We start from the raw sequence: 21,107 nt of genomic DNA, 5'->3' as shown, positions 1-21,107 counted from the left end.
AAAAAAAAAAAGAAAAAAAAAAAGGATGAAAGAGTTTGATTCAAGTCAGGGGTAAAGAAGAAGAAAGAAACATCTTGTCTCACCTTGATTGTCTTGACCAGTTCCTGCACCTTGTCAGAGAGCAGCAAGCGTCGGCATAGAAACCCTTTGCCTGCGGCAGTCAGCTTGTCAAACTTCACTCTCATCTCTGGCTCGTAGGCCTGCCAGGGAAACAAACATGCGGTGAACTGGATGAAACAGTGATCAAGGTCAGAACACAGAGCTCCTCTTTCAGTCAGGACTTATTCACCTGTCCTCAAAACGCTCTAGTCATTTGGGTTTTTTGTTGTTGTTGTTTTTTTATGTATGACAACAGTAAGGCAGCAACAACAACACTAAAAAAAAATTTTTAAACTCTTTCTGTACTGCCTGATGATTCCCTTCATTGTACTCTCTGTACTGGCCGTTTGTTTATGATACAAGAAAAATATTTTTAAAAGAATGCAATCGCATACAGCAGTAAAATTGTGTGATAATATAAAGAATAGAATGCACTAACATTTCTCAAAGTTTCAAAGCACTCACTTAATTATTATATTTTGAAAAAAAATGTGGGTTTTTCACAACTGACATAAAGGTGGTGAGTTTTTCTCATATAACAGAAATTTTACAAATGTGGTCTTTTGTAACCATAGACACCTCCTAATTGTACGAATTGAATGGGCAAATGCATATGCACAGTGGATATCCACTACAGAATCAGTTTGCATTCACCTTTGAGCCACAGTACTTGCTCAAGTTGACGGAGACGCCATCTTGTCAAGCGAGCGAGTGAGAAGGGTGACTGTACGCTCGCATGTATTGTACTCAAACAAAGGCATTTTCAGCCACAATAAAAGTACAGGTGCACTTTTGGGTGACTGCAGACAGAGCTGTGCTGTTTAGTTTCGCACAAGACAGTTAACCTATGAACTATGAAGTTTTAAACTTGCGGTACGCTGTAGCGTACCAAAGTAACAAAGTGTTTTGTGCATGAGGTAAGTTATAGCGTACTTTAGTATAGAAAGAGGTAAGCCAAACAAGTAAGTATGGGAAAACTGCTTCTGTTCACAGAAGGTAATATCAACAGTTCACTTTTGTGAAAATTAATCCTATTTCTTGGATTACAAGTCTAGAAAAGCGACACACACACACAAAAACACACTGATCACACACAACACACATACACCAACTGACGATACAGTATGTATACACACTGTGTTATGAAATTAAAATATGATCACACACACACACACACACACACACCAACTGATGATACAGTATGTATACACGCTGTGTTGTGAAATTAAAATATGATCACACACACACACACACACACACACACACACACACATACACCAACTGATGATACAGTATGTATACATGCTGAAATTTAAGTATGAGTGTTTAAGTTAATGTAGGTCTTTATATGATTTCTCTCCCAGCTGAATAATTTGTCTGAATTGAAAAAGTCGTTAATGTATTGCAAAAATGACATTTGTAATGTAGTTTGTCCTTCAAATCCAAGATAAAGCAAGTTCATATCACTTTCATCAATCCTTCAAAATGTTTCATACAGGTATGTGGATGCAAATTCACCAAAAGAAGCACATTTATAAAAAGAAAGAATTAACTCTATGATCATGTGCCAGCATGCTAACATAAAAGTAAATTCCCATGAGCCATGTGACTGAATGCTTTGATATAGCAAAGCATAGCACATCATGCCCACTAGAACTATGCTAATTGTTGCCCTCCTGTCCCTCTCAGTCCATTCAACTGCAATAAAATGAAATTGTCCTTTTGTTCAAAGTACACAGAAAAAAACATCACCACCACACCAAGTAAACTGTTCAAAGGACACCAAAACGTTATGAATCAGGCGAGTATATTCTGCCATGTCTCAATTTGATTTATATAAATCCAGTATTGTATTTTTCAGACCGTCTGTTCACAAAGTTCTCTCATTCTTTGTTCATCAAAATGTTGTTCAATGTACAAAATGTTCTACTCCACAAACATGAACCAATGTACAAAAACTTCTCCACAAACATGAGGTAAATGCACAAAAACTTCTACTCCACAAACAAGGAGCCCTAAACAAACCAAAAAGAAAACAACCAGTGTGAACAGTGAATACAACCCACCTCAGGCGGCACCTTGACTTGGCCTGTAGGCCTGCGGCCAGGATAAAACTTGACAGGAGAACGCAACACTGGCCGCCGGACCTTAGGGCTTGACGAGGAGGCTGAACTGTTGAGCAGCAGGGGACCCTGGGAGGGTAGACCCGCTGCCTGCCCATGGTGACTCAGGTGTGAGCCCTTGGGGCTGGGAAAGGTGAACTGCTTGGGGTGGGTGCTGCTCCCAGCGTTGGAGTCAGGGCTCAGTTCTCCGTCATGCATCTGGGAAGGTACTTTCACATTTTCAGGGGCGTTGGAGGCCAAAAACTCTTGCTGTTCCTGCAATCACCATCACCATCATTATCATCATCATCATCATCATCATCACCAGTGTTGATGTTGTCATATCAACAATAAGATTTCTCCCCTTGCCTCTTCCTTCATTTAAAATGTGTGGTGTCTGCTGTGAATTATGATAGCAGTCACTGCTACGCATGGTGAGTGTCCTGTTAGTGAATGGTTGTGGCAATGTGTGAATACATCTTCACAATACAGGCAACCAGGCTGCCTTTGAAAAGTCTAGAGAAAGTGATGCATTTTACGAAGTCTGTGTGTCAGGTGTGGTTTTCTGCGTGTTTTTTCAATTGTTTGTTTGTTAGTTTTTGTTTGTTTGTTTTTTTGTTGTGTGTGTGTGTGTGTGTGTGTGTGTGTGTGTGTGTGTTTGTAGGTGCAGGTGCAGGTGTGCCAATGTATGTTTAATTATCACGATGAATAGTTAAATATCTAAAGGACATGCAAAAAACAGAGCTTACTAAACGACAGTGATCACAAAGCAACACACACACGATCAGACAGCCCACAAAAAAGGGAGCCAAGAGCAAAGCCTTTCCACACACACACACACACACACACACACACACTACACACAAACCTATAAGCACCACACACCCACGACCCCACCTTCATCCTGGCCTGGTGTTCATCAATCTCCTCCTGCAGCAACATCTGCTCCCTCCGCTGCTGGATGAACAGCTCCTCCAGCTCCTTCTGCTGCTGCTCCAGCAGGTTCTGTTGCAGGGACTGGAACTTGTGCAACACCTCCCCGCCCCCCGCGCCCGTCCCGCTTCCCAGGCTTCGGTTGGAGCTGGCAAGGGACTGCAGGATGCCAAAGCTGCTCTGCAGATGGGCAGAGGTGGCCGGGTCGTACTGGCTGAGGTCCGCCGACAGCTGGGACGCTGTCAGATCTTCCGAGTTATGAAGCTGCACCTGAAAAAAACCCAACCACATCCACGGCAACAGCTCTATGAAACCGCCTCTCGTACATGTTGTGTGATTTGTAGAGTTGGGCCTGAGATGTCCTGAATCTCATGATAAACTGTAGTACATCTGAAAAGTTTGTGGGGATAGATTTTGAAAAAATGTCGCCTGAGAGCTTTAGTTTAAATTTAATTTTCTAATTTGATTTATGTACCACACATTTCCTGTGTAAAAAAAAGTGATGAATGTGAATGGATGTACTGAAAAAAATTTTTTTTTCCTTCCACAGGTTACATTTCTCCATATAGAAATATACATCACAGTTTGTTGTTTTTCTTAAGGGTAAAGAAAAGAAAAAAACAACCAATAACACAACAATCAAACACATTTCACATGTTTCATTACACAGAAATACACTTTTTTTTTTTACAGTCAAAATAGCAGAAAGAAGATATCATCATTCTACTGAAAAATTTGCAAAGTATAGCTTTCTAAGTGTAGATACCTGTGAAAGGTACTTGTTGATGTGCTCCGCTTTGCCTGCTGCCTCAGGATCTGAAGGTACGGAAGACTTCACAGGGATGTTGAGTGGCTTGCTGCGGTCTTCACTGTCTTTGTGGCTCCCCTCCCTCCGTTGTGTCTTGTCCTCCACCTCCTCCCTCCTGCCCACCGCCTGGGCTCGCAACAGAGCAGGAGAAGGCTCCACCAATGTGTAAGAACCACGACGTATATGACCTTTAACACTGGAGCCGTCAGAACTGTCCTTTCTCCTCCCAGCCACGTCTTTCTCAGCACACTTGTCTTGCCTTGCGGACTGCTGCTGGTGGGGCTCCTGTGGGGGTTCAGGAGGCAGTCTTTTGGGTTTGTGTGGTCCTGTAGCACCTGAACGTCTGTGAGAATCTCTGTGAAACTTTGACCGCTCCTCACCCTCCACAATGTTGAGAGGCAAGGCACTGGTGGAGTCCTGACTGGCACTGGGGGCGGCTGCCACGTCCTCAATCAGCGTGCTGTTGCTGGATTCAGAGGTGGTCGCCGTGGCATCAGACTTGCATGAGCCCTGAGAGTCCGAGACACCAGTGCTCTGCCCGGACTTGGTCGTGCCAGCACCATCTGATTTTGGACAAACACTAGGTTCAGAGGAACCCGACAGACTGTCTGTGCCTCCAGACAGCTTGTTGGACTGTCCTGAGTCATTCTCTTTGTCTGATGAGGAGGGGTCTGTTTTCACATAGCTCTGGAAAGGCAAGTTAGGATGGAGGGAAGGAGGGGTGGGAGTGAGGGGAGAGTCTGGCTCAGTGAGCGACACATTACTCAACAAATCCTGACCAGCTTCTTTGTTCACAGGGACATTCAGAGCGGGGCCAGCAGTGCCCTTGGCCTCTGTTTTATCCTTGGCCTGCTTGTCTCCCGGTAACTTTTTCTTCACCACAGTGATGTTTTCTGAGGACAGGCTGGCGCTGGTGTCAATGTACTCTGTGACAAAGGAAGCAAAGTGCACCGTGGTGTTCTTCAAGAAGCGGGGACTGCTCCGGTTGCTGCGGTGACTGTCGGTGGTGCTGGTGGTGTTGGCGGAGCTCATGCCGGAGGTGTTGGCACTGTTCCCCTCCCCCTGTGAGGACAGCTCTGCAGGTGACCCGTCCGTGCTGTTGTCCATGAAGCCCGAGGTGTTCTCTGCAACATTGTTTTCAGTCACATTTTCACTGGTGGCCTCCACCACTGTGTCCTGACTGTCGTGACAGAAACTGGCCGACACATTATCCAGCACAGACAAGTTGCTTCTCTTCCCCTGCTCCTCCAACTCTGGCTGTCCGGCATATTCTGAATATGGCAGATCGCTGATGTCACTTCCCCCTGTCGAGTTCATGTCCCTGACCTTCAGTATCTTAGACAGTCTGAGAAGGTCGTGGGAAATTTTCTGCTGTTTGACCGATGTCAGGGGCACTCCATTGAAGTCTGTGGGTAGTGTATCTTCCAGGGACATGAAATCTGAGCACACAGAATCCAGCGTCTGACCAAACTCCTCCTGGCCCAGCTCTGCAGTGGCGAAGGTGTTGGCCAGACTGGAGGGCCCCATGGCGCTAACCGAATCCTGGCTGTGGCCGGAGGCAGTGCTGCCCCCACTGGCCGTCACCGACCCCCAGGCCGTCGTCACCACTGGCTTCAGGACTGGTGGCCGCTCCAGGGGCAGTCTGGAGCCTGCACTTCTTCCACTCCTGGCGTCCGGCGCTTGTCCGGCCTAAAAAATGACATAGTGTGTCACATTACTGTCAAACAGGTTGCTGCTCTGTTGACTCCAATGTATCTACAACATGGGAGAAACAAATTCATAATTTGAAAAAGGAAGAAAAAACATTTTACTTTGTAGAACTGCAAATTGTGTTCACTGCTGTAGAACTTTGATTTTCTGCCCTACAGTTTTAACTTTACAGGTATTCTTATTTTCAAGAAGGGAAAATATGAAACTTTACAAAGACAGACAGCAGAAGACGTACTTTTTGCCCTTCAACCTTTGACAATTTTCTTGCCACAGAGCATTTTTTTATACCTATCAATTTTCTTTCTATCAATAACATGTTTATACCTCAAACGCACAGAGAGTCAGACAATCGTTATGCCTCTAAGTTCTTTTATTACCGTGGCATAACGCCCAAGTCATCAAGACTACAAAGAACATGACCAGGAGACTGAAGCCAGGCTGACGAACTACCTCAGCGTTTTCCAGCAGTGACTGTGCTCTCTCAACCAGGTGTTCCCGCTGCCGCACCTGTAGCTGTCTCTCCTTCATGACAGCACTGTGCCGATCCTGACGCACCTCCTTCACCTTGCTGCCAGTCATCTGCACACAAACACCAATGCTGCACTGTTGTTGTTGTTTTTTTTATCTTCTTCTTCTTCTACGCACGTTCACTCGTATGCACACGAGTGGGCTTTTACGTGTATGACCGTTTTCACCCCACCATGTAGGCAGCCATACTCCGTTTTCGGGGGTGTGCATGCTGGGTATGTTCTTGTTTCCATAACCCACCGAACGCTGACATGGATTACAGGATCTTTAACGTGCGTATTTGAAGAAGAAGAAGGGGTAGAGGAGGTGCAGGGAAATTTGTGGTGTGTGTGTGTGTGTGTGTGTGTGTGTGTGTATTGGAGCTCATGTACGTTTATATGTATTTGACTGTGCTTTCATATCTATGAAACTGCGTTTTTGGGGCATATCTGTTATGCATGTGTGGGTGTATGTGTGAATGTGTGTCTTCATGTTTTATATTTATTTGCTTATTTATCATCATTGTTGTCTTATTTATTTAATTATTTATTTATTATTATTATTATTATTATTATTATTATTATTATTTTATCATTATTTTCATTACTACTATCTTTTTTTTTCTTTTTTTTTATTTATCTTTTTTTTTTTTCCCTATCATAATTATTATTTATTTATTTATGTGTGTACGCTTCTCTCTCTCTCTCTCTCTCTCTCTCTGTCTCTCTCTCTATATATATATATATATGTATATATATATATTTTTTTTTTTTTTTTTTTTTCTCAAGGCCTGACTAAGCGCGTTGGGTTACGCTGCTGGTCAGGCATCTGCTTGGCAGATGTGGTGTAGCGTATATGGATTTGTCCGAACGCAGTGACGCCTCCTTGAGCTACTGATACTGATACTGATACTGATCTTCTTCGTTTGTGGGCTGCAGCTCCCACGTTCACTCGTTTGTACACGAGTGGGTTTTCATATGTATGACTGTTTTTACCTCGCGATGTATGCAGCCATACTCAGTTTTCGGGGGTATGAGGTGTTTCTTCTTCTTCTTCTTCTGTGTTTGAGGGCTGCAACTCCCACGTTCACTCGTATGCACACGAGTGGGCTTTTACGTGTATGACCGTTTTCACCCCACCATGTAGGCAGCCATACTCCGTTTTCGGGGGTGTGCATGCTGGGTATGTTCTTGTTTCCATAACCCACCGAACGCTGACATGGATTACAGGATCTTTAACGTGCGTATTTGATCTTCTGCTTGCATATACACACAAAGGGGGTTCAGGCACTAGCAGGTCTGCACATATGTTGACCTGGGAGATCGTAAAAATCTCCACCCTTTACCCACCAGGCGCCGTCACCGTGATTCGAACCCTCAGATTTACAGTCCAACGCTTAAACCACTCGGCTATTGCGCCCGTCATGAGGTGCTTCAATTTGTAAGGAGCACACCAACATTCCCAATGAATATCTCAACTCAACCATGGGCAGAATGTACACAGGCAGCCATGTCTGTGTTCTTCATAATTGTTGAATCAAACTCTTTTGATCATATAATGGTCAATGAATGAGTTCACGGACAAAAAGAAAATTCAAAAGAAGCGGTCTTTGTCCCCTGGTTTACAGTCTGAGATAGAAACAATTTCAGTATACATGTCAACAGGCATCTAGAAGAAAGAACTCAGGAGTTTTCACCATCACCAACAGTGGTAATGGCGCAGAATATATATATATATATATTACATTAATGGGAAGCAAAGAACTTTGTATCTAGTGTTGTCTTCCTGTGTATAAGCATACATAAGAGACAATTTTCATCACAAGCATTTTCAGTTACATGTACATGCAGACATATACAAGAGTCCATTCAAGTTTGAGTTAACAGTTTTATGAGTTTCTGTTTGTATTCAGATATCAACTGCGTAGATGTGTGTCATCCTCACTGATGGGTGACCTAAAGGTGATGTAATTCTGTTAACTTTTCATGTGTCACTGACACAGTGACAGCAGCAGAATGAGCCACAGAATCAGTGGCTGCCATGGCCATCAAAAGGAGGCACGGATCAACACTGATACTGAACATTCAGTGAGGAGTTAGTAGATTTAATTTCAACTCCCCAGAATTACACAAGAAAGTATTACACTTGAGCACACACACACACACACACACACACCACACACACATCTTACACACACACATACACACCACACACACACACACACACAAAAGCTAACACACACGTGCACACAAACGCATGCATGCACATGCATACTCAAAATTCAATTTTTATAATATCCTGTGACATCTATTCACAAAATAATAAAATTAGAGTAAAAAATACTCAACTGTGCTAACAAGTAACGACATGCCTACAAACATGTACCTACCACAGGTGGGAGTATGGGCACACCATTGAAGCGTATACAGGAGATGAAGCTGCTGAGCTCAGAGACTGAGGTGTCTTGACGGTCCAGCATCTTCCCATGCCTTTCAAAATACTGGATCATTTTATCCAGGAGCTGTGGGGAAGCCACCTGCACACACACACACACCACACACACACACACACACACACACACACACTGACAAAGGTAAAAAGAGGGTCATGTCTTGGCAAACAATCACAAAAAAAGCCATATAAAATTCCTGGATGACTCATTAAGAACAAATGTTGTTGTTTTTTAATTTTTAGCGTCAACATGTTCTGGAAATAAGAAGTAAGATTGCTTTTCACTGTTAGTGTGTTCTATGAATGCAAGTGAGTGATAGAAACCTGAACACTTAAAAAAAGAAGAAAAAAAAAGAAAAAGAAAACACTCATTTCTCACCAGTATTTTCTAGACCTCTTCTGTCATTTTGTTTCTTTGGAATCTACATCAAACTGGCATTGTAGAAATATCAAAATGTCCAAAGAAAAGTGAGAAGTGACATTCCGCTGTTATTCTTTTGGGGGGACTGTTGTTGTTTGTGAGTTTTGTCTTGTTTGTTTGTTTGTTTTTGTGGGGAGAGGGTGACTTGTTTTCAATTTACTTCGATCTGACCACTCTTCAAATCGGGCTTTGTGTATGAGTCATTGACTCAGCAACTTAGCCATTTAGATTCCTCCGAGACAGAAAAGGGCACTGTACACAATAAACAGCAAAAAGACAGGACAAGTAAGAAAGAAACATACACTCTCTATCTCTCAAATCATTATCAAAATGGTGTTTGATATATCATCCCTTCTGCTCTCTCTCTCTCTCTCTCTCCCCTATACGCTTCCCGTGCTACAGTAATGTTCTCTCATGACTGGTAAGTGTATCTCTATCAATATACTTGTGCATCATTATATTTTATTGTGTATGTTTCTTATCACTATATATGTTACAGCCATCATACTTATACCACTATTACTTAGCATTGTGAAGTGTAGACCCTGAACAGGACATGGATTGAACAGAGAGAAAAAAAACACACCAGTGCTTATCTACTGTCTTGAGAAATAAAGAATTTTGTCTTGTCTTGTCTTGTCTTGTCTCTATCTTTCTCGCCCTCTCTCGCTCTGTTGTCTATTTGAGTGACATTTTCAAACATGAACTATGTCTTTGTACATAAAAAGATCATATCCTTACTATCTTTTTCTATTCTATATGTAGAATTAAGTCCCATTGATATCTTGACCCGCATGCACCACATGCTAAAAAACGAGAATGAAGTAATGGTAACAGCAATGTCCAAATTTCTTACCATAGCACTAAACTGAAGGCAGAAAGCACTAGAAAATGGGCAGACAGTATAAAGAATCAAGTAAAAGGTACATAATTATATACAGATGACCCCCTAATACTAATGAATAAACGGATTCACTAAGTTTTATATAAGCACATGAATTATGACCATGGATGGTCCACATGTTGTTTACTCTTGTTGTTCTTTTTCCCTACCCTTTTCTTGCACACAGCTGTTGAGGTGTGTATTTTGTGGTATTTGTTTAATTAGTTTTTTGCAATCCTCCCTTGTCAAAATGGCTGTAAATGCTTTTGACAATAAATGATCAATCAATCAATCTATTTTGTATGTTCAAAGTTTCACTTACAATTTTTTTTTTTTTTTGTCATATGGGTCTTTTCTGTGTGTAGTTTACAGGGTATGGGGGGTTGTTTCTTTACTTGTTTCTTGTTTTGTCCTCAAGGACCGGATATAAAAAAGCATTTATGCTTACTCCACTACCCTCATGAAATAAAATTTTGTTTCTGTTTCATTTCATCCCCCCTCCATCCCCCTCCTCTCTCTCTCTCTCTCTCTTCCACACAGACACACACACGCACACACACAGACACAGACACACACAAAGACACACACACACACACACACACACACACACATCCCTCTCTCTCTCTCTTCCACACAGACACACACATGCACACACACAGACACACACACACACACACACACACACACACACACATCCCTCTCTCTCTCTCTCTTTCACACACACATTTCTCTATTAAACACACACACAAACACCTCTCTCTCTCTCTCTCTCTCTCTCTTTCACACACACACACACATCCCTCTCTATCAAACACACACACACACACACACACACACACACACACACACTCACACACACACCCCTTTAAACATGTCATTTGTATAACATATATATATATAACAGCTTAAACTGATGCAAATCAGAAATGTTTCAACAAATTCAACACAACAGAAAACTTCTACCCACCTCCCAGTGAGGTAAGTCTGTGTGCTAGGAAAGATTAAGAAAATGACCAATTCAATCAGCCATGAAGGAAGGAACATCAACAATGGACGGCTGAAGAAGTGTGTGTCGCTCTGCGATACATGCTTTCTTCATTCTCTTGTTATGGACAAAGAACTTGCGTGGTCTGCCTACATTAGTGCGGCATACAAGGTATTCAAAAACAATGGCATAGTGGATTAACAGACGCAAATCCTCATATGACCAAGGAGCTATATATTCATATTCCTATATGAATCCATTAACTTTCAGCCTTCACAGTTACTCATGTGTGAATATGCCCATGCACATGCTTTATGCCATCTTCTCTTTCTCATACTAACACAGAAAGATGGAGTGAGTGAGGACAACACACACACACACACACACACACACACACACACACACACACATATATATATATATATATATATATATATATCGGATTTGCTAACTGACTTCAACATAACGTATATACAAATATAGAATAACCTTACTCTTTAAAACATACCAATTTACTTTCTGAGGTGACAAAAATGGACAATAAATCAGAAAGCAAACAAAAAAATATACATTTATATTATATCAATAAAGAATCTGAGAAATGAACAATAAATGAGAAAGTAGACAATATAATGTGTGTGTGTGTGTGTGTGTGTGTGTGTCTTATCCAGTCCTGTAAATAAAATAAAAAAATTTTTTAAATCTTTGTTATGGAAATAGCAAGAGAAAAAAGCTTTGTTGCTGCCCTACATCCCACAGGACATAATGGGCAGTAAGTAAATAAGTACGTGTGACTGAAGCCTGACTGAATGACACAGGAAATGAACGATGAGAGCCCAAAGGCAGCTGTCATTCGGTTCTACCCAGGAAGGCAGATGTCCAAATGACTTCTGTTTTCGTAAAATGCATAAAGATTTTGGTCTCTGACATAAGTATTAATAGTAAGAATGATATGTAAAACAAATATATCAATATCTTAATTGAAATTAATTAAAATTAATTGAAATCAATTAATCAGAATTAATCAACTAAATCATGATGATGTTGATAATAATAATAATAATAATAATAATAATAATAATAATAATAATGATGATGATAATAATAATTACTATCAAAGAATAGTAACAATAATAATGATCATAATAATTACCATCATAATAATCATCATTATAATAATGATAATAAAGAATTTATAAATAATGATTTTGTGAAAATGACACCTAGTTCCCTAACACAAACAATTTACAAAGGTGACTATAGACAGTAGAGAGCATACACTTCTCTATAAAGAAACAATAACAAGGCCTACTACTAGTACAAGTATAATAATTAAAAAAAAATATATATATATAACAAGAACCAAAATCAACAAAAAACAAACAAACAAAAAAAGTAATGGCAGATTTAAAACAAAAATGTATTTGAATTTTTTTAAGTTAAACTTGGTATTCAATCATGTGAAATTTTCAATGCTACTTAAACAAGAAAACTTTCAATGAAAATGTTCACATGTGTGCTACAAATATCAAACATTCTCTGATGATTTATTCAGTTATCAGCTTCTTTCATCCAAATTCAGAACAGTAATCTTGTCCAGTAATGAACACAACTGTTTAGGTCAAACAAAGAAAATAAGCACATACTGATCAGTAAATCTGATGACTTACCATGATCTTTAAGCGGCGTTTCATTTCAGACATCTGTGACTTACTCTCTCCTGACATTTTGGTCTTCATGCTTGTACACCTCAATCGCACAAACTTCTACGTGTTTTCTTTCTGTGTGACTGGTGTTATTCAGACATGAGTGAAGTACATGACAGGCTCACAAACACTGAAACAGCCAGGCCTACAAAATCCCAGTCCAACACAATGCTGGTCACAGTCAGGTATGACTCCTAGTCCCACTAGTTTTCACCCCATTTCACCCACCCTGGTGAACAAAGACAACACAGCTATTTTTAACACCCACCCACTGACTCAAACTTGGCACAGGGACTGAAGAATTACCAATGGGGCTCAATGCATGGGCTTTTCTTTGACTATACAGCCTTTGTGACTTCAGTCGACCCCGTTTGGTTAGCGCAATAACTCGACACCACCCTGAAACTCTGGCATAGTGACAATGGATCAAATCCTATTCCTCCAACACAATGCCACACCTCACCACACCTTGGCAAGTCAAAAAAAAAAAAAAAAAAAAATCTCAGCTAAACTGCTTTCTCTTTCCAACTGATAAGAAACACATATAAAGTGTTAAAAGGCTGCAGGAATGACAGCAGAGCAGAGTTCATCTGGTGGCCACAGATTACAGACATCCAATGAATAATGGGCATGTGAAACACACTGTTTACAGGTCTGGAAGTCAGTCCAGCATTCAAACAGGATTGTCCACAAATGAACAACACTATAAACAGTGCATGTTTGCTTCTGGATTTAAAAGAAATCTGTGGGGGAAAATTAACACAGGTTAGTTTCTACGTGTATGTCACTTTCCATATGTATTCATTGTATTCATTCACTATGTCCGCTCCCTTACTCACTCACTCACACACACACACACACACACACACACACACTCCACTAATAAACAGTATATAATGAGAAAGCGTAAGAGAGAGCTCTGTGTGTGATTGAGTGCGTTTCCTACACATGTCAGTGTGTATGTGTGTAAAGGTGCATAATTTGTGTAAATAAACTTTACCATTCACATACACACACATAAAAGCACAGGTCTGCAAACACTACACCACCAGTCACACATCTGTGTCAAAAAATTAAATTGTGAGTGCATAAATTACTGCAACCATAGCTGTCTCAGGAAAGGGGAAATATACACTGTCAGATCATCACAAGGAAGTACACTACCAGCCACAAGGTCAAATCCATGATCCAGGTACAAGTACGGTAGTACAGTACTGAAGTGTATTATATATAATATATATCCTGAAAAAAAAAAAGGCTGAATGATTGGGACTGTTGGTTACTCTGCTGGACAAACAATGTATGGCTGAGGTTGCGACACACACAACAGGTTTAATCTATCAATTCAATGTGAGACAGAAAACTGAGAAATTGTGTATGTGTACATGAGAGAGAGAGAGAGAGAGAGAGAGAGAGAGAGAGAGAGAGAGAGAGAGAAGAGAGAGAGAGAGAGAGAGAGAGAGAGAGAGAGAGAACATGTGCATGCTTAGATTCATACATTAACCCTGTGATTCTATGAACTTGATATCTGATCTTGACTTCCATCAAGATAACCAAACCCTGAGAGTTCACAAACAGTTGTACTGAATCATATACCAGACCATTCTTTTTTTCTTTCTCTTCTAAAGCCTTCCCTGTCAAAGTGATTCTGATATCATTTGTGTTAAGGATAATTTTCATTACTTTTAGTTCTATGGGATAATTTTGTTGAGTTACAACTGACTAAAAATGTGAGAAAATGGAGTTAACTAGACCTATAATGAATAAATATAATTACATATACAGTCAATAAAGTGGGGTGTACTAATGTTTATAGAAAATTGAGGGGAGGTGGGGACGGAGGGGGCTTGGGGGTAGGGATGAGGGGTATTTGCTTGTGAGCATGCTTGTGTGAAGGTGACATGTTCTTGCGAATCAACTGCATTGTCAATATGTGTAAATGGAAGAGCGTTGTATTTATGCAAAACTATGTTATGTTTTTTCACTTATGTACATTGTTATGTCTCTTATGTTGCTTAAGTTCTTGTGTACCTTCGTGAAAAAATCAATTTTATAAGAAAAAAGAAAGACAAGAGTGAGACAGAAACAGAGAGAATGAGACAAAGAGAGACAGAGAGAGAGAGAGAGAGAGAGAGAGAGACTGAGATGAGACAGAAAGGCACAAGGAAGGTGGATTTGTGGGTAAGGGGTTAACAAGGGTCAGAGAGTAATTAAAACTATAATAAAAGAATACCTTTCTTTTATGCACCTCATACGTGTCAGCACTTGGCGCAAGTTTCTAGAAAAGCAAATTACAGCGACCAAAAGTGTTCACTGTGTTTGAAAGAAAAAGAAACAGAAAATTTTACAAAAATGAAACTTTGTGACATAACTGAAACTGAGTGGCACTGGCACATGTGTGAAGAAACTGTACAGTGCAGAGAACAGTGTGCTCCTGATACAATGAACAAGCACATGTTGCTGAACAACAACATCTGTGGTACTTTGGTCCAATGAAATGCTGCCAACACACATGCTGACACACACACTGAGTCACTCATTCACTTTCACACAGACACTCACACACACACACACACACACAAAACATCCCATCACCCACCCACCCCCCACACACAAAATACCTCTTCAGATGCAACATTCCCTGTTGCCATTAAGCTTTTTCTCAGCCTGAACGGGCAAGAAACGTTTGCAGTTAATAACTGATTTCTTGTGCAAGATCCTGCACAGATGAGTGCAAAACTGTAGTTCACAGTTTATTGCTGTTTATTTGCTTGTTGTGTATATTTTTAGTGTTCATAGTGTCCACAATTCCTTTGATGGATTTGATGACAAATAAAACAAGTCTGGGTCTGAGAGTCTGTCTGCACAAACAGACACTTGGGCAGCTGATCAGATGTAGAGCAGATTGACAGATCTGGTAAGCATTAGCAGATGTGGAGTAGCGACACTGCTTACAGTTTGCATGAAGAAATGTGCACTTCCTAAAACTTTGAAGAAAATGAAACTGTACTGTGAATACATGAGCATATGTTTGTGTGTGTGTGTGTGTGTGTGTGTGTGTGTGTGTGTGTGTGGTTGTACACGTGTGTGTATGTGTGCGTGTGTGTGTTGAGGCGGAGGGGGGGTTGTACATGTGTGTGTGTCAGTGTGGGTAGACAGGTGAGTGGGTGTTTGGATGAGTCGGTGTGCTCATAGTGCTAGCATTCACAAACACACACACACAGAGGAAAACAAGGAGAAACCCAGTAACATTTTTATAAACCAAATGTATAGTCAAAGCCTCTTATAATGAATCACCAGGAACAATCAAAATCACTTCATCATATCCAGATTTCTTTACATGCGACACATTGGTTATAATGAATTTCTATCAGGTTGCTTTGTTATATATCTGGGGTGTCATGTTTCTCTCTCTCTCTCTCTCTGTCACACACACACACACACACACACACACACACACACACACACACACACATCATTTCAAAATATTTCTTACCAAACTTTGACTAAATTAATGTAAACTGATCACACAGGCTTATACTAAGTTTAGTGCAATTTGAAGGCTAAAAAACCCTTAATAAGTAAAACAGGCGAACAAAATTCACTATATTATTCTGAAGACTTCAAAAGAGACTGTTAGAAGAAATTACACAGCACCACGAGTTGAAAGTAGGAGGGGGAAAGGAGGGATTTCTGCACTGATTGTTTACTGTTTCACACTGTTAAGTCACTGGAGTAAGCACTGGTATGGAAATAACTCAAGTAATTGATTTTAAAATACAGTCTGCCATACTGGAGAGCAATTTTTTGTGTTTGTTACAGCTTAACAAATCACAATAACATCACTAATTGAACCTTTGACCCCATGTGAGTCGACCACTCTGTTTAAACAATCAGAGACACTCGCTTCACAATTACAGAACATTAGAATGCGATTTTATTGCTTACAAATTACAGAGGCGATGTTTACCATGTGACATTCAGTAAAAAATACCAAGGACTTTTAATCTACCTATGTGTAGGTGAAGCTGTATCTATAAAAAAAAAGAAAAAAGAAAAAGAAAAAAGAAACAAGCTTAATTAGGGTTATGCAGCAAGTCAAACACATGTATGAATGCGCGATTTCTATAAAATTTAGAACAACGCGCAGAAAGCTGTACATTTCATGTTCCTACACAGACACTCCATTCCCCTAGAATAGCCAGCGATCATATGAAGCAATAAACATCAAAGTGAACTAACCAACCATTCCCATAAAATAGTTTACAAACACTAAAGTAACCATTTCACTATATCTAGGTAGCGGCAGCCCCCATGGCCGATGCCGGGAAACCTATGAACGCCTAAAAAATTGACTAATTTTGAAGTGCATTTTCTCAAATTTGATTTCATTTTGTGAAAAACTGTCCAACTGAAATAATCATTTATCATCCATATTTTTAATTTTTATTGTGTTTGCTTTATGCAATGCGTGCATGAGTTTGCGGATGGAAGAAAAAAAGTGTACTGTAACGCGAAATAGCGATCCTTGTTCAATGGCGGCCGGCGTCTTTCTGAGCGCGACACAGTTAGTTTCAACCACATAGTGGAAAAAATCGCATCCGTTGTTTTCCATTCATTGGTTACTGTTCGAAAAACTGGGCGCCGTGAAAGGCGAAAGTTCAAGGAGAACTTTCGTGTGTTTTTTTCCAAGCCTTGGGCGAAGTAGGGTAGTTAGATCTGAGCGCAAAGTTACGGGAATTTTTCGGCTATCTTTCAACGCCTCGCGCAGTTCGAAAATGAAATCTGACCCTACGGGTTACTGTATGAGCGGTAAAGAGCATTTTCTGCTGATTTCAATGGTATCCGAAACTAATATTTTTGATCCATGAGCAATTTGCTCAAGCGATTCAAAAGCAGGTACCCCTCTTCGTCAGTTGCGTCGGCCCAATCAACATTCGACACAGGAGAGCGGCACTTCAGCTAACACAAAAATGGCATTGTTTCTCCAGAAAATCTTAAGTTTCATCGGTAAGTTTTATATTATTTTTGAAAATGAATGTCTTTAGCACTTTCATGCACAATATTGAGCTGAAATTCTCTGAATCAGGATTTTGATCGATGTCAGTAACTGAGCAGCTTGGATCTATTTCATAAGTGTTTTCGTAACGTGACACCGTGTTTCAATCGGAACACGATTTATTTTTTTCGGAGTAAAACACACAAAAACTATTGATACAGAATGAAAAATGGACATGTTAAAACGGAGCCCATGAATTCCAATTACTAATATTTGATTGATTTTTGCTTTATTAAGCAAAATATTACCTGGGTCTAAAACCGGAAGTGCTCGGGACAGCATTAGCGTCGTCTGCTACAGACTCGGTTTGTGTTGAATAAGTGAGTAAACAAATTGGAATATGGTTTCTTTTTCATTCAGCATCACACAAAAGTCTGATATTCTAGTTGCATTTTGCTTCTATAGCTGTGAAACTTTATCTCAATATATACAGACAGATAGATACTATGCTCTCACATTCCAGAAAGAACAAGAACACCAATTCATACTAACCCCTCACCCCCCCCCTCCCCCACGCCCCTCCTCCCCCTTTCTCCTCTGCAAACTTCACTTTCATAATTAGCTGAGAGTTGTATAGCCATTCCCCTCCTTTGTCTCTGAGAATCTCCCACCAATGGTAAGGAGAGGGGAGGGGGTTGTCAATGGTTGTGGCAAACTTGGCACTGAGCCAAATCACTGACCACTTGCTCTGGCTGAGAATCCCTGACTGCTGACAGTGATATAACCCACCATCTCCTCCCTCCAGTCATCCCCCTTCCCCATTTCTTTCCTGTCAGTGGAGTAGGTGTGTGTGTGTGTGAGAGAGAGAGAGCCAGAGCAAGTTTGCATTTGCACATGTATGCTTGTGAGTATGTGTATGTCTGAGTATGAAAAAAGTGTAATGTGAAGAGATATATGACTAATTTGAACAGTGCAGGCAACATCCTGTTTCTTCAAAAATTTAACACCAATTTTTAACAAACTAAAATTAGTAAAAAGAAAATCAGTACAATAACACCCATAGCCTAAGTTGTACATCAGGTTCAGTCAAGTCAAACTATATAACACTACCAGGAATCCAGCCATTAAGATAGTATAAATTAATTGTGTGTGTGTGTGTGTGTGTGTGTGTGCGCGCGCGGGAGGGGGGGGGGGTCATGTAACCCATGATATGCTGTGCATCTAGACTGCATGAAACAGAAAACAAAGGGAAGTAAACACATATTTCATGAAATGATAAAATGCAAAATACCATGCACATATTGTGAATGAAATATTCAGTTTGATATATATATAAGACATGCATTCTCACATACACACACAAATAAAGATGAGTACACAAAATATATATCAAAGAATAAGATACTAAGTATGATGTGCATATTAACAATAAAATATTCAATGTAAGTAATCATATACATGTATACATAAGACATTAAGTAATACTTTCATCTCAGTCATGAAATGTAGCACCCTGAAGTGGAATTTCTGAGTAAATAATCGCATGCAACAAAGACATCCATAAGATGAACAGTACAAGTAGATGGCAAAGTTCTTGTCAGCAATTGGAAAGGACAGACCCCTAAAAATTCAGCCTCAATTGTCAAAGCATAAGTTGATGCTGCAACTGAGTTATTGTGTGAAAGGTAAGTGCGGCCATTTTGTTCAGTGCAGTGAATTTTGTGTTGGTGTTGAATGAATGCTTACCTGTTAGTATGCCATTTTATAATTCTGTTATCACAGTGTTTTCCTCCCACTCAAAACACTCAGAAATTGACAAAAGCCTAAACATATATTAAACTGAGAGCTCTGGTTTTGGTTTTAAGTTTTAAATTGAACATAACATTTGTTCTTTCTTATGAGCTGATCTGTGTATCTAACATGTTGCAGAAACAGCTGCTTATGGCAGGGTTTGCAAGACCTATTCCATGATCCAAAAAGGCCAGTATAAACATCTCAGGTAGTGAGCAGCATGTTATTGCTGATGCCAGGAAACCTGTGAGTGCCAAAAAATGAGAGATTTTTTGGTGTGCATTTTCTCTTGTGAATGCCATTTTGTGAAGAAATAAAGGTGCATCATCCACCTTTTATTTCTTATTTATTGTGTTTCTTCTATAATGAAATGCATGACTGGGTTCATGGATGGAAGAAAAAACTAGAGAGCTGAAAGAAAATAGATTCATATATCTGTCATTTTTGCTAGCAACTTATGTAATATTTGCTCCCTCCTGGGAACCTTTGTTGTGGAATGCCCCATCAACCTACCCATTCTGTATAATGCTCTCAAGTTGCATTCATTTAAAAATTTGTAGTAATTTTGAAGAAGATGATCAGCCTAGACCACTGGTAACTTATTGTGGCTGCAACTTCAATATTTTTTTCAAAAACAAAAATTTTGAAGAAGTCTCATCTGCAGCATGCACCCTTTTTTAATGAGAAAATCAGGTATCATTCCTTTTCTGCCAACTTTAGAGGGAAGTTTTAAGGTTGATTTTAATTTATTTTGAAAGCTGACATTTCACTTAATACACACACAAAATTTCATGGTCCTACTTGTGACAGTTACTGAAATATTCATCTTTGCAGCATGCTACCCCAGTAAACAGTCTTTTTTCCACTGGTCAAATTGAAGATTTTTCAAAGTTTGAGACTCTGATACTTAAAATTCAGTCAACTGTCCTGCCTGAAAAAAATTCAGTGCACTTTCTGTGATGTAATCTGCAAGATATTTTATTTTGAAATGCAACTGTCTATTCGTTTCAGTGCTGTAGACCTTCAAAGTTGCTATTCTGTACACACTGACACGTCTTGATTTTCTATTTCCTCCTACTTTGACAGACATATTTTCCAGTTTCTTTGCTGCTGAAGTGTTAGTGTTTTCTTGTGCAATATACCATTATCATATGGTTTTTAAAAGTATATGAGTTTTCATTACAGTACCCTCATGGACAGTATAATATAACTGTGAAAATGTGAGAATATTAAGTACTAACAGCATGTACGCATCGTCACATCTTTAAAATGGAATATCTTCAGAACCAATCAAGATATTCACTTACTTTTTTTTTTGTTTTTCTTATATTGTCATGTTGTTTGCCAAAAATCACATTCCAGTCATTGTAATGAATATTTAAATTTTCACTGCCGCCACCTACTATATCTGGCTTGAACTCTTCACAAGGTCGAACATATGACTTGCTTTAGGCGGCAGATTTGTTTGGGGACCCCAAAACCATTTCATTATAACTTAAATTAAGTGGCATTTCTATACATCCAACTTCATTATATCCGACATATTTTCAGAAGGATTTTTACTGGGACCAACGTTGTTACTTCATTATATCCTCCATTCGTTAAATCTGACTTCATTATAAGCAGCTTCAACTGTACTTTTTTTTTTTTAACAAAAAAATTTGAAAGATTTCTGATTTCAATTTCACTGAACTATGTTTCCATCAACATTT

At 39.7% G+C, this 21,107-nt stretch overlaps 1 protein-coding gene across 2 annotated transcripts in view; it reads right to left on the bottom strand.

Annotated features, from left to right (window-relative positions):
* The window catches only part of LOC143279789 (uncharacterized), a 30,574-nt gene that overhangs the window by 7,771 nt on the left and 1,696 nt on the right, over positions 1–21,107 (bottom strand). The window contains exons 1-7 of one of the 2 annotated variants that reach the window (XM_076583966.1): positions 12,570–12,806; positions 8,549–8,695; positions 6,103–6,231; positions 3,901–5,631; positions 3,099–3,404; positions 2,166–2,477; positions 84–200 (exon numbers count right to left, since the gene is read on the bottom strand). In XM_076583966.1, coding sequence (XP_076440081.1) covers positions 84–200; positions 2,166–2,477; positions 3,099–3,404; positions 3,901–5,631; positions 6,103–6,231; positions 8,549–8,695; positions 12,570–12,638 — 2,811 coding nt within the window. In that variant the 5' untranslated portion in view covers positions 12,639–12,806. Of the gene's footprint in view, positions 1–83; positions 201–2,165; positions 2,478–3,098; positions 3,405–3,900; positions 5,632–6,102; positions 6,232–8,548; positions 8,696–12,569; positions 12,807–21,107 lie in introns of those variants that run through there. The other variant, XM_076583957.1, reaches the window with a different exon arrangement.

The sequence above is a fragment of the Babylonia areolata genome, chromosome 1 (genome assembly GCF_041734735.1).
Source record: "Babylonia areolata isolate BAREFJ2019XMU chromosome 1, ASM4173473v1, whole genome shotgun sequence".
Lineage (NCBI taxonomy): Eukaryota > Metazoa > Mollusca > Gastropoda > Neogastropoda > Buccinidae > Babylonia > Babylonia areolata.
This window is presented reverse-complemented; position numbering and strand designations above follow the sequence as displayed.